A 15,114-nucleotide genomic window follows, 5' to 3' on the forward strand; every position below is an offset into this window, starting at 1 on the left:
AGCTGGAAGAGGTGTAAAGCCCTAACACTAGAAGGGCAAACTGCAGATGGAAGGCTTCTTGAAAGGAAAGTTACCAGGGGTCCCCATTGGAACTCAAAATTCTAAAGTCACCCCTAAAAATATCAGCCATACGTTCTTGACTGAACAGTTTCCATAAGCGGGAATGCCATAAGGAGATGGCCGGAGCCTCTGTTCTTCCATGCCGCCCCAATACTAAGCCACAATCTTTCTGTCCGCTTTGGTCTGATGTTCCAGTGCCGGGTCTTGTAATCCCAAAAGTGTAGTAGCCATAGAAGTGGGGATGGGGTAACCCAACATCTCCTTAATGTGAGCTAAAATCTCCTCCCAGAAGGGGCGGTTGTTGGGGCAGTCCCACCAGATATGCTGAAAGTTCCCTAAGAACCCGCACCCCCTCCAACACCTATCGGAGGTACCAGGAAAAATCTGTCGAAGTTTGGCCGGGTGCAAGTACCAGTCCATCACCATCTTCATGTGGGCCTCTCTAAGTTCTAAGGAGTGGTTACATTTTGAAATGTCTGACCATAGGTGCAACCACTCCTCATCGGTGATATCTTGCTGAAGAAACCCCTCCCACATAGACATGTATCTTGGCCGGGGTGCGACTGCCGTGGAAAGCAAGAACCCGAATCAGAAATGAGATAACTCCCTTCATTGAAGAGGTCCTAGTGAGAAAGGCCTCGAATTTTGTGAGGAGGCGTGTAGCCGCATACCACACCTGGGGAGCGAGTGCCCAGTGAAGTAGTTGTGCATGGTGGTACCTCCCTGTATCTCCCACACCATAGTCCCGTTTACAGTTCTCGAAAGTGAGTGGGTCAGAATTATGGAACAGATGTGTTAATGCAAGGCATCCTCCCTCTCTCCACGCTGTAAAGGGGCCCTCACACAGCGCTGCGGGAAAAGCAGGGTTAAAGTGAAATGGTGTAAATGGGGAGGGGAAGGTAGTCCACATGTCGTCCTTAGACACAGAGTCCCATACTCTCAAATCTGTGCGGGTGGGTATGCTGTTATACACATTTCTAGGTCGGTCACATTTGGGCCTCCAGACCAGATCCCAAATGGTTGTCCCTGCAACACCAAGATCCATATGCAGCCAATGTTTCTCCGACTCTAGCTGCGTCCACTCCACTAAGACCCGAAGTTGTGCTGCCTTCTAGTGAAATGAAATTCGTACTTGTATAGCACACTTATAACCTGAGGTATCTTGCCGCTGTACGCATACCGCTGTGGAACCCTTCCTGGCTTTTCCCTGTGAAATGCCCACTCCTGAGCACTCCCAAGGTGAAGCCAGGCATCCCAGCACTGTTGGGGCCGCTGTGGAGATTAAGCAAGCTATTGCCCAGAGTTGGAGTGGGACCCATGATTAGATTAGGCTCCGAGGCGAGAATTATCAGGTCCGAGGAAATTGAGCCCAAGATTCACAGAGGCGGGAATTGAACCCTGGTCCCGGGCCAGACCTCTGCAACAGAGTCTGCCGCTCTAACCATTGAGCCACACTTCTCCACTGAATATAGTATAGGTGAATGTTCCAGGAGCCCCACCCCCCCTCCTTTCTTGGGCAGCAGAGAATAGAAAAAGGAAAAGCGTGCCCGTCCTCCTTGCCAAATAAAGCAAATAATCACTCGCCGAATCAACTAGGTTTTTAAATCAGTAGCACACCTCCATTTTAACTTCCTTTCACTTTCCAAACTGTCTCATTTAGCTCCAACCTTCTCCTGTCTGCTACTGCTACTTCACTTTAAAATTGTTATAGTGTGGCTTGTGGGCCACAGCCATGTGTTTTGGGCTAGAGAGTGTTAGAGAGAGTGGCATAGACAGGACATATGCTTGCCTAATGTGGAAATTACTTGGAATGACCAGAGATTGTTGAAATTGCATCGATTTCTGCCTTTAGTAGAAAGCACTGCGATTGAAAACCCCCTGACCTCATGATTGTGCACTGTGGTGGCAAATACGTAGGGACTGAGGTAGGACAGGAAATCCTAGGATACCTTTACATAATTACACTTTCCCTCACATGGTCTTTGTGTACTCCATTATATGCCAAATGCAGAAATGGAAGTGGTCTAGTCAATTCTATTCACAGTCGGACAAAGCCAGGTAAAAAGGTTAATGAAACGGTTTCTGCATTTCACAGAGACCATAACATGGTCTCCATCTACAACAATCTGCCTTTTTTCATGCCTGGAATCTACAAACATTATCGGAGTTCACTTCACAGACCAAGGGAACAGCGTGTTTCTCAAAGTCAAACTCTGCACCCAGTCTTGTGTAGCGGTCAAATACTCAAAATGAAAACAAAGGTTCTTCTAATCCACCCAACTGCCCAAAATGTTGCTCATTTTCTTTATAAATAGCTTATTTTCTCAAAAAGTGGCAGTGACTGTGCCTGGGTTTGAGAGGTCGGTGATGTCATCAGTGAGGTCACTACCATGTCATGAGTGCTGTAAAATGGTAGGTCATAAACAGTGCCTTGAGGGCGCAAGTTATAGTTCACTCAGGCAACTATAAATGCTGAATTTCACTGCTTTTGTAGGAGTGATACCTGAGCCCAACTATAATGTCCTTGTAGTCTTTGGTTTATGTTAGGTGAATTTCCAAGGTTTTTTAAATTCTATTTCCCAACAATAATGTCCCTGTAGCTTTGTTTTTTCAGTGAACTTCTAAGATTCGTCTAAACAGGTTTCCAATACTAGAATCGTTTCACTCTGGATGTGTAAGTACCTGCGGGCGTGTTGGTGGGTGTATGAGTGGATTTCTTAGTGGAAGTGTGAATGTGTCAGTGGGCATCTGAGATAGCCTAGGAGTGTGAGAAAGTCTGAGTGATTCTGTGAAAACCTCTATGGGTTGGTCACTGGTTGTGTCAGAGCCTGTGTGTGAGTGGAAGTACAAGTGGTGATTTAACTCTTTCGGTGTTTTTTTTTTCCAGTGACTTTGTGGATGTACAAGTGAGTGTCTGAGTCACGTTATTGTTTTTGCGCGTTTCTATACTCAATATATTTTAATAAAACAACCATGGTCTCTGCTTTTACAAGGAGAGGTAAGTTTAGAATACTTTTGGCGCACCGTGAAGTTCACATTTTACTTGAATGTTTTTCTCATGTAAACAGTTCTATTGAGAAGGAGTTTTTTTTTTTTAATATGCAGCGTACAAGACAAGATCCTTCTGCATGGGTACCCCCATTTTTTGCCTGGTGTTAAGCTGTGTTTTTACTGAGATCCTGGTCATGAAGACCCCAGTCTATCTGATTTCTCCCTAAACTGTTGTGTTCAGTACCTAGGTACATCCCAGATTGAATACTGGGGTACCCTTGTCAGTCCCTAGTATATGGTGCCCATGTACCCAGGGCATAGGTACCCCAGAAGTCTCCCATGGACGAAATCATGCGTTATGCCACCTATGAGAGACTATTTAAAATGAAACTACAGGCATGCCATTGCAGCCCGTGTAAGCTGGTGCATGCACCACTTGCTAAAGATATTAGTTTACTATATCTACGGGTCACTTCACTTAAAACCTATAAGTCACTCCTATAGCTGGCTGTTACAATCCAGAGGTCAGGGGGCCACTGCATGAGCAGAACACCTGCAGCATATGGAGTTCATTCACCCGGGTAGTCAGTGAAAACGCCATATATTATATAGAGGGGTACTGCGTAATCGCACGATGACTATCTCGAAAACTGCTGCAACTTAGCCTATCATGTTGGTATCAAACATGCTGGAATCCTACCCCCTGGAAGTGCCCTCCGTTAAGCTCTGTGTTCCCGGTACCGGCTTTCGACCCAGACAGCACAAAATGGTTGCTGCAGACCAGAGACATTTCTGCCCTCCTGCTGCTGAGCAAAGCTCGAGCAGCGGAAGGCAGAAAACGCATCCTGTCACAGGTAGTTGTGCGACCAACCGACAGGATTTAGTGTTTTAGGGCTGGGTGGTTGCGCTTGCCAGTGCCTGAAAGTCGGCACGAGGGGCACATTTGGTGTTCCTGTGCACAGTCCAGTTCAAACCAGTCCTGGGTGCCATTGGCTACTGCTCTGGTGTGAAACTGGACAAAGTATAAGGGAGTAACCTCCCACCTGTCCGGTCCCTCCCCTGGGAGGGCCCCCTGAATCTTCCCAACCCCTTCCTTAAGGTATTACCTGGGGGGAGGTCCCTAGATTCGTCATGGGATAAGATTCAGAACTGAAACTACTGCACTTCTACAATCTGGGCACTCTGGACTTCGTTTAGGCTCGACTTAGTCTCACTTCCAGTCTGCTGCATAGTCTGTATCATCCAGGAACCTTTCAAGGCATGTGAAGCATCAAGGATAGTCTCCCTTGGAGTGAAGGAGTCACTCCCCTGCATTTGCAGGCACCGCAGCAAAGAAATCGGTCTGCAGATCCTGAGCTTATCAATACAGGTGGTGGTTTTCCTCAGCTCCCGAGGCCTATTCTACCCTCTTACCAAGTTGGAGGCCAATACTCCTTCTGGGGGTTGCAATAACCAAACCCCTGGGTACTGCATCTCCTTTGCAATTGCAAAGACTTGTTGACATCTTTGCAAGAAGATCTTTGGGCTCCAAGTAGCTCAAACAGAGCACCTCCAGTGACCAGAATTCTCAGCCACACTGCATCGTGCGCAACGTGGCCAGCATCTTTTGGTGAGCTGCTTGATGTCCTCTCCAGACTCCTGTGCCTTTGGCCCATGGGTCCCATTGAGGGTCACTTTGGTTTTCCTTGGGCTCCCCAGATTGCTCTGGGTCTGCCCCAACACCCCTGCTTGTGGGGAGTCTCCTGGACCTTGCTGGCACCTTTTATACTTCCTGCATGGATTGACTTTGCAGCTGCTTGTTGGTGCTCCCGCTGGACACCGAACCCTCAGCACTCTACCTAGTTTGTGGGGTAGCTCATATCTGGGTCGTGGTTGTCCTCAGCTTTGCCTGGTCCTCGCAGCTGCAGAGTTACAGTCAGCCTCATCTTTCCTGAAGCGCCAGACATCGGAGGACATTCGTCTTCTAGGGCTTCTGGTCACTCCCGAGTGACAGACTGCCCCCTCTGCTTTGAGGTACTCTTCTTCAAGAATCCACATTTGGATTCCTCTGGACACTTTCTCCTCTTCCAGCTGAGGCACTTTCCTGAAGTCCTCCATTCAGTTCGACTGCAGTTTCCAACGCCACTTCACACCTAGGCACTCTGATTTCCTGGGATAGGTAACAAGGTAACTTGGGTACCACGGTATCCACGGATGTGGTGGCTGTCCAACCTTCTCTCTTTGTCAGGGTTCCTTCAGGGTCCACTGGGAAGGTTCCCCAATCTTAAAAATTTCAACTGAGACTTACATGTAGACTTGTACAGAGCACGCAGTCATGTTCTCACAATGCACATGCTCTCCCGTGGGGTCCCCATCTACTTACCTTGGGTGGTTCTGTGGGTCCCCAGCAATTCTATGTCCTCTCTACATAGTCTTGACTCCAGTCGTGGTTCTTATACTACTTACATGGTTTGGTCCCCCCCCTGGAGCCCACTGTGTATTAGTGCTATTTACTGAGATTACTTTGCTACAGTATTGTGTGCTTTGTGACTGTAGGAGATACTGTAATATACGAGTGTTATATAACACATTTTTATGGTTCTTTTTCATTTAATCTACACAACATTGCATTCTTGTAAAACAAGCTGCTTTACACTCCTTCAAGACGAAGCCTAAAGCCTGCTCTCCACAGCTACCACTTGGATAGCTATCTAAGGTTGTCGTATACCTCCTAAGTCACCAGAAGGGTTGTCTGGACTGATGCAAGGTGCCCACTTACATTGGTGGACATCATACCAGGCCAGCTTCTCACATGCATTTTTAGAGAACATTTTTATTTTCTATATCTTAAACAAGAGGCGTCTATTTTAGCCTGATGCAGACACGCACAGCAGCCATGCTGCCAGCTCGCCTAAGGCAAGCCCATCTGTGCTCACCTGTGCGCGAACATTGCCAGGAACTCTGCTTCTTGGACTAAAAATAATATTACTACAGATAAATGAGGTTACTCTTCAGTTGAACTTAACCTTTTTTTAAATTTGAATTTTATTTATAACAGTGCATCACCAATACATAGTAAAGCAGTGAAAGAATGGAGTTTCAATCCAAAACATGTACCCAGGTCTAGTCAGATTCTGTAGTACATATTGGCAACCAAGTAGAACATCAAGCTCATACGAGGATCAATGAAGCAATACCATGCATTGTAACGCAGTCCCGATGCAACCGAGAACAAGGAGGAAAAGGAGGGTGAGGGGAAGGGTGTCACCCAAAGTTGGATCAACACAAAGTACGGTGGCTGCCACAATTACCTCAAAAGGGAGCCAAACTGTAGCAAGTCGATTAACAACTAAACTCAGCCTCTCCGCGGGCACTGCAAGAGTGGGGCAGGGACATTAATTTACCGATATGTGATCACAGGAATTGGACACATCTATTCTGGCATCTCGCAGTCGCAGGTAGGACTCCAGAGGGGACCACATATCTTTATGGAAGGAGTGAGCAGGCATAAACTCCCAGTAGGACTTAAACTGATCTTGATGACACAGCATCTTTAAGCCAGCCATTGAGATGGAAGGGGTTGGGGTGGGGGGGGGGGGGGGGGGGGGAGTGGACAGTGGTCCCAACAGATCACCACTCAGCACGTGGCCAAAAGTAACAAATGAGCAAATAGTTTCTGTAACTGGGGGATGAAGGTCCCTTGGACATAGCCCAGGAGTGCAATAAAGGGGGGTGTGCTCAATCTGCAGGCCTGTAATCTCCTCAATGACAAAGATAGACTACCAATAGCACACCACCGCAGGGTACATCCTAGCTAAATACAGAAAGTCCAAGCTAGGCACGGAGCATCACGCCTCCTCTGATAGCCTAAATTTAAACAGTCACTCCGGAGTTCTATAAATCCGATGCAGAAATTTAAAAATGCATGAATCCGAGCCTATAATTGGGAGACCATGCTCTCGCCTGGGCACAGCAGAAGCTCTACTGGGCCGCAAGAATAGTGATGCTCAACTCTACTTCCCAGCCTGTTGCACTGCAGGGATTCAGACTGGAGCTGTGGACTGCATCCCAGTGTATAAACTGGTTACGAGCTTGCGATGGAAGGGTCTGCGAAGACCTCCTCAAGTACAAGGGGGTGCTGTGGGGGGGTAGGGACACGAGGCTCCATGTGCACGCAGAGTAACTCTCGCTAATAGGCAAATTGGTCAAGCATTGCTGCATTATCCTCTGCAGAGCCTGATGTGATAAAGGAGCCCTCTGGGAGCACTGCACCCAGAGTCTGAAGATGCATCCATTGTAGCCTGTTGCATGTGCCAGCATCTTGCACAAAATGTAACATTGGGTGATTTGCCACTGGGACTGAGGGGTGAACAATACATCCAGTTACGCACAAGTCTACACAGCTCGCTCCATGCCCAAACAGCACATCCAATCATAGCAGGTGCCCAACTAGGTCTACACAGGGGCTGGTATAGTACAATGTGCAGCAGGCACGGCGTAGATGGTCTTGTTAAGACACTGTATGGGCCATGATCCTCGTGGGGTGAAGCCAGTAGTGTACAAATGGCACCTGTGCGCAGTTATAATGGAGATCCATGCCTTGAGCACCAAGTTCACCCTGCATGAATGGAAAAGTAAGAATTTCCCATGCAAGCCATGGCTGTCTCCCAGTCCAGGCCAATGTCACCAGATATGAACGAAGTCAGACGAAAGCGGGAGGCGTGAGATTGATAAATATAAGAATTTAGGCAGAATGACCATCTTTACAATTGCTACCTCGCCCTGCCATAGAAATCAGGAGGCTTGTCCATAGGGTCTCTTTGATATGAAATTTTAAAGACTTAAGGAATCAGTGCTAAAAAGCACAAAGCACCAACTGGAGTCATCTGCGCAGAACAGGACAGAGTCACAAGCTCAGCGACGCAGCACAGGCGGCATACAGGGATCAGGTTCAGCCTGATAGGAATTTACCTTATGCCCTTGATGTGGGGCTTTACACCACAGTGGCAATTTTGAGGTGTGATGTGGGGTCCTGTGTAGAGTTTTGTTGCGCTTGGTTTGATCCTATGAGGAGATGAGAAGCCCTGGTCAAGTTGCATTTGTTCCAATGAGAAGCTGCAAGAACCACGATGCAAGGTCTTGCATCGGTTTGTGTCAGTTCTGATGGGCACCACAGCTGGGATGGCAGAGCACGTTTATTCCAAATTCCAAACATTTAGGACTGGGGAGGCACTACTTGGGGAGAGTAAGGACTCACAGCAAGCAGAGTCCAGGTGCATGGCTCAAGATGGTTGGAGCCTTTTCTGTCCTTGGTGCACTGATCAGGAAGCAAGCCTACTATCACCTGGAGTCACTTTGGTGGCGGTGGTCTAATTCTTCCTCAGGCACCAGATCAGCCCATCGTGCAGCAGAGAAGCCCATCGTGCAGCAGAGAAGCCCATCGTGCAGCAGAGAATCAGGCCAGTCCTAGCAGGGCAGCAGAGCAATCTGGAGTCATCAACAGGTCCAGAAGCGATCTGAAATGTGGGACTGAGTCAAATATTTATGCCTGGTACCCACTTTGAAGTTGAAGCAGCATCTGGACTTCCCCCCTACAGAGGTGCGTGGAATTTCCGGCATCCCTACACTCGTCCCAATCGGTCAAGGGACAAAAAAAAAAAAAAAAAAAAAAAAAGACTAGTGTGAAGTCTGTGTGAGCTGAGCAAGATCCTTTGAAGTGCAAGTACGGTAGGGGAGAGCTCCGTCCTAATCGAGGAAGAGACGGCCCATTCTGCCAACACCCACACCTACTGTGATGCGGTCTAGGAGAAATACAAAAAGGCCAACTACACCTAGCATGGGACCCAGGAAAAAAACCACCAAATGGTTTGGACAATAAAATGGCAACCTTCTCATTATGGCATTTTTATAATTGTGACTTAAAAACACAACTTTACAATTCCTCAGAAACAAAAGTAAAACTTTCCTACCCGTTCCCAATGAAAAGCTAGCACATATTAAATGTAAGGAGGGTAACCCAATGTTATCCTGTGGGAGAGGTAGGCCTCACAATAGTGAAAATCAAAATTTGAGAGAATACACAACTTAAAAAACTACATGCCCAACTTTTTAATTACAATGCACCCTGCCCTCTTGACTATTTGGGCCTACCTTAGATATGACCTATGCAATAAAAATGGAGTTTTATACTTGGTAAGGGAGATATATTGTCAAGTCGAATTGGCAGTTTAAAACTGCTGACAGACTGCAATGGCAGACCTGAGACATGGTTGAAAGGGCTACTGAAGTTGGTAGGTAGCAGACCAAATGTGGTAGACCAACTACTAAAATGTTTATAGGCTGTGTATATATAGTATACCATGTTACTAGGGATGTGCAAGTAAATGAAATCTACTAACCAGATGTAATACAATGTTCTCATATGTAAAGGAGAGAGCTCAAGCACTTTAGCACTGGTTAGCAATGGTGAAGTGCACAGATAAGGCCAAAAGAAAACCCAGATACCATAGGAGTGGTGTAGGCAAGCAGTTTAGGAGGGGGACCCTGCAGAAATGACCTAGAGTTGCAAACTTTAAGCATAGGTTGACAGACTGGAGAGGACAAGAGGATCGCAGAGCTTGCACCATCCTCTTTTCCACAATGACAAACCAATGTACCTTCTACAGCACTACCCATGAGCAACCCCCGCGCATACACTGTAGCGGTGAAGCTCGCGTCTCCTGATTTTATAGTCCTCCTGGACAAAGAAAGGACGTGTTGTCAATACCAGATGAAGAACTTACTGGTGACCTATGCACTGAATGAACAAAAATACACTATCTGCAGAGTAATCTTTAATTCTGCTAAATATTTACTTAGAGATCTTTTAACCATTGAGAAGCACAACAGGTTTATTGAACTACACATTGGCTGATTTCTGCCCTTCGAGTGGTTTATTACAATTTGCATTAGGCAAGTAATTTCTTAATTAACCAGCTAGCATTTCCTGTGCATTTAATTCTTTGTTGCACAGGTTTAAGGGCAACCCTAGCTTGATATTCTAACTATTGTTCTCTTGTATAATTTCACTTGGGATACATTGGAGAAGGGTGTCCATAGGGCTCTATGAGCAGTGCCTTCCTTCGAAAGGAGACTGATGACGTGTCTGCTATACAGAGTCATTCGATTGGACAATCAAGTGGCCAGCTTGGCTACAAAGCTCCAGGAGTGCCTACTCACAGTCCAGCAATTGATGGGGCATCATTTCTTAGAGTTTAAAAGGTGGTCTGAGGGAACCTCCAGTGGAGCTGCCTCTGACCTGCGTCATTGGGTAAGCCACCATCACATGCTATTATGGTGGAGCCTAGGGGTGTGAACATTGACAAGAATGTATCATTTCATTGCCAGGTTACTTCGCTTGTCAAAGCTTGTTTAAACCTTCTGAAAGACCCAAGGAACCATTTTGTTTTCTCGCTAGATAAGACCTGCCAGCCACAGTCTCTCCTACTTATATCAAGATGAGACTAGATTTAATACACTATATCTCGATCTACGGTTAGCCCAGATGCCAGGCTGCACCATCCCCGAGAGTTTGCAGTAGACTAGTTACCTGGCCACATCTCGACTGCTAGGAGGATGCAGTGGTTTCCTTTGCATCGAATAATCAGCCTCAAGGTCTAGGAACTAAGTCACAAAAACTATTCCAGGGAAGACACTCTGGGCGCCAGTTGTCATCCGAGGCACTACTGTTCTCAAAGTACTCCGAGACCAGTAGGTCAACTGCTGCACATGCCATTTATTTATTCTTTGTTTTAACTTTGCTGAAGTTGGTGTGTGTTTTTCTATAGTCAGGATATTTGCAGCGCTCCGTAGCTGACGTTCACCACCCATGTTTATCTGTGCACAGGAGTAACGTGGGCCCGCTACAGAGAGAGAGAGGGGAAAAGGCAGAACTGGTGGTGGGTGAGACAGGCAGGGATTGACTCGTGCCACCATTGGCAGGTGGTTGGCATCACTCACTTGGGTGTATTTCAAATCAATAGAATTTGAACCAGAGCAAGAGAGACCCAGACAAGATTAGGAAAGAAGTGTCAGAAAGGGAGGAAAGCGCGACAAAGGGACAGGCAGGGGCAAAAAGCCACATGCAAGAGGGTAATAAAGAGGAGGGGAGGGTGGTAGATGAAGGACCTGAATAAGATTCTAGACAGAGATTGCATTCGGCACTGGGCAGCATCGAAGGTGGGCTCCATGCACTTTAAAATAACAAATACAACTGAGCAATGAATTCATTAGGAACTGTTGAGACAAGAAAGTCACAAGGAGTGACCAATCAGTCCATGGAAGAGCCAGCGACCTACAAGCGTGTACTGGCGCCTGCTGCAAACACTCCAAATAAGCCCAATCTCTCTTTTTCATGTAGAAATCCATAACTTTGGTGCAGAGGGGCCTCTGAAAGGTCTGGGCCCTGGTGCTGCTGAACACGTTACACAATTTATGGATGGTCCCCGAGAATGGCAAAGGCATTGAATGAGAAAGGAGAGACACGAGGCTGCTGATGCGAGAGAGGCAGATGGACATCTGGAATTCTGAACACAAAAGCATCATATCCAAGAGCCACCGCCACGCAGTTCTCGCGCCACCTGCTATGGTGCACAGTGGCTACATTTAGGCCCGCTCTGCACGGGCGGCTGCAACGAAATACATTCTCTTTAAATCTCCAACATACCTTACAACCAACCCCCACGCCTCACCCCCGCACTCACGCCCAAGCAGCTACTCACCGCTCCGGGAAGAAAGTCCCTGCCGAAGTTGTCCAGTTTGCTCTTGGCCCCCACCTCCTGCAGGCCCACCAGGGTGATGGAGATGTTGTCGAAGGTCCCGGCTAAGAGGAAAGAGCCCGTCTCCACCATCACCTTGTAAAGAGCCATGTCTGTGCGCGCCTTCAACACCACCGTCCTGCCTCAGAGATTACCCCGCTCTGGCCTTCCCTCCAGTTCAGCTGTGGTGAGTGATTCCAGCGCCCTGCCTTCTCTTCTCGCAGGGGGCGGGGCCATCATCATCCTCAGGCCTCGTCCATCAGTTCTAATGAGCGCAACAGGTGCTGCGGCACCTGAGCCGGAGTCTTCATTCCCAATCGCTGTTAGCGGCCAACCGAAGGGGGCTCCTTGCTTGCGTTGTTGCCGATGGATACTTTGCTATGCCACGAGCCCTTGCTGATCGACCATTTATTTCTGGAGTTCTTCCATTCTTTCAAAAAATATGTTGAGGTAACTTATGTGCCTGGCACAAAAATGCTTCGTCCTGCAACAAAACAGAGGCCTTTCACATTGATCCGGTTATACCCCCTTTTTGCTATGAACAGAACATTGCATTCTGGGAGGGGAAGTTTTCTTTTTACCAGTCAGTTCGATAAAAAAAAAATCCTGGCGTGCAAAATATCTCTAGTTATAGAATAATGATTCCCAAATTACTCCAGTCTCGAGGTTTACCTTTACAATATGTTCTTCGTGTGTGTTAGTTGAATTGTATCAACCTAGGCTGTCCAGGACTACAACTCCCAGAATGCACCTGGCTGTTTGTCGAAAACCTTGGCTGGCGTGCCTCGTCTTTGGTGACATGGACTCAAACCGTAACTTTACTAAAACCAGACCTGGCCGAAGAGCTGATGGTGTCACCCATGACAAAGACTCAAGTAGGAGCGGCGCTATGAGGTCACAGAGGGGCCAGCTCAGGATATACAAATGTTACATGGAATAACTATCACTTTTTACCAATTGATCCACATTTCTAGCCGGAACTGGTATTATTACATGGTGAATCCTAAAGCAAGACTGTCATGTCACTCAAGCAACCCTTAAAACAAGAATTGGCAAAGCCAGTAGTTCTGGTGTTGGCTGCTTGGCCTTCGCCAATATAGATTGGCTTATGCACAGCTAGCAGGTGTGGCTCTGGGCCTTAGCTATTGGCTATAGTAGTGCTCCATTTTCGGGAGGGATTTTGTTGTGAAAATACCATAAACCCAAGCTTGGCATCCATAGGTGCAGACAGGGCTGGGTTTAGGGCGGGTGGCACCTGGTGTGACAATCTTTTTTGGCGACATCTGCAATGACCTCCTTTTCCAGGGCTTCCCTCACTACCACCCGCCAAGGGTGCCCCTCACCTCTCCATAGCCCTCTCTCACATGTATTTAATGTGTTTTATAGCGCTATTCACACCAGTGTAGGATGTCAGAGCACTTTACATCACACGCATATTATACAGAAACAATGAAGCACACCCGTATAAGCCAGTCTATTGAAAATGTTACATAAAACAATGAGGAATGTAAGGCCTAGGAATCACTTCATCCATACTACTACCGGGTATTTTAAGAGTGCTTGGTCTGGAGAAGCACAGACTCAGGATTTAAAACGTAACACAGTTGATGGGTTTGATTTACTAATACGACTGCATTTCTATCCCAAGAAACCCCTTTTAGCAACATTAAGACAATGAAAGACTGGGGGAAAAAAGCACAATGTTCTAACCTATACCATGCAGTTTGCATGCAGCTTTTTGATGACAGTTCGTAGGTCACTGTGCTTTATTAGGATTGTAACTTATGAACTGTAAGTGCCATGAGAAAATTCAGTTTGCTTCCATAACACTGTTTTCCACAAAACATTTTAATGGTGTGAAAGGCAAAAATGTAGGGTTTCAAATTTTAAATGCAATGCGGAAGAAAACTTTCACTAAATTAGTCGTTAATCCGGCTTGTTGTCGTACAAAAATATAAATGTTCGACCTGCATTTCCATAAACATAGTGGGTGAGCTGTTTCACATGTGACACTTTATTCGTGTCACTCATTTCTCTTTTTATGAAATGGAATATAATCCATAAATGACACACTAAACATAGTTTTGATAATTTTGCCCACTCTACCTACAGGCGAGAGGGATAATGTGCTGTTGAAAAGTGAAGACAGAAGACAACTTTGTGACACTTTTAGGATGACGTTGATGAGGAAGGGGTTAAGGTAAAATCAGTTTGCTCCATGACTTCTTATGCAAGTAGCTGACATTGTGTAAAATCTCTGATCCATTGCTTCTCAGGTGGGAAAGTTAGCACACAATGGTGATATAAATACATTTCTGGAATTTAGCTTAAAGTTAAGTGTCCTATGGTCTTGACATCTTCAAACACTTGTGCTTACTATACTACATAAGACAACCAGCACTGGTAAACTGGCCACTGGCTGCAGACGTGGGAGGTGTTAAACTAAAAGTACATATCCTCTCCCCCTCAGATGCTGGGTTCTGTCATACGATTTTAATCTGCTGTTCTTCATGACTGAGATGAGGCGAGTTTTAAAAGCAATTAGTCAACCAATGTCACAGTAAATGCAAAGAGGGAGAGAGAGTCAATGGAAGAAGGAACAAGCTAAATATTTGAACCAACATGTATGCTCACATTCCTAAAATATATTTTTAATTTACAAAGGGTGGCATGCAATTCATACAACAAACTTGGTCTTGCATTTAAGTTGTCATAAACTGTCATTACACACTTGCAGGATGCCTGCTTAGCCTCCACTGAACCTAGAAACACAGTTAGATTGAGAGAAGTATATACTTTGCTGAGGCATCTGATTAAGTACACTTACTTCCTAATATAAATAGCAAATCAGACTTCAGCATCCCTGGTGCTGGATGGAGGTGTTGTGCTCACAGTTTACAAATACAGGAGTGCCCTGCCACTGGCATATGCTGAAAGCAGAACACCGGGCTTCACGAGCACTTGTTGAAAGACAATTAGTTTGGGAGGATGTGAGCCCTACTGAAGCAATAAGCCCCACAATCCTGTCAGGTAGAACACACTGTTTCAATATTTTAGATCTGTTCTCAACCCCTGGTAGCCATGGCACAGAGCAGATAAGCCTAACTTAGGAAAATTTGTCGAGTATCTAACCAAAATAATCAACAAGTCAAAACACAACAAAATAAAACTTCCCCAACCAATTTCTGAAAATAAAACAAATGTGATGAGAAAAATCACACCAACATCAATAAAATCATTAATATCCAATAGAACGACCAGTGTGAGAGCCAAACCCCATTATTGAAAT

General features: G+C 46.2%; 1 protein-coding gene across 1 annotated transcript in view; it reads right to left on the minus strand.

Moving 5' to 3' along the window:
* LOC144798552 (hydroperoxide isomerase ALOXE3-like) overlaps positions 1-12,019 on the minus strand; it is a 105,642-nt gene extending 93,623 nt beyond the window's left edge. Inside the window, exon 1 of the mRNA XM_078669488.1 lies at positions 11,790-12,019. Within this exon, the coding sequence (XP_078525614.1) occupies positions 11,790-11,936 (147 nt within the window). The 5' untranslated portion in view covers positions 11,937-12,019. The remainder of the gene's footprint in view (positions 1-11,789) is intronic.
* Between the last annotated feature and the right edge of the window lie 3,095 nt (positions 12,020-15,114).

This window comes from Lissotriton helveticus, chromosome 12 (genome assembly GCF_964261635.1).
Source record: "Lissotriton helveticus chromosome 12, aLisHel1.1, whole genome shotgun sequence".
NCBI classification, from domain to species: domain Eukaryota; kingdom Metazoa; phylum Chordata; class Amphibia; order Caudata; family Salamandridae; genus Lissotriton; species Lissotriton helveticus.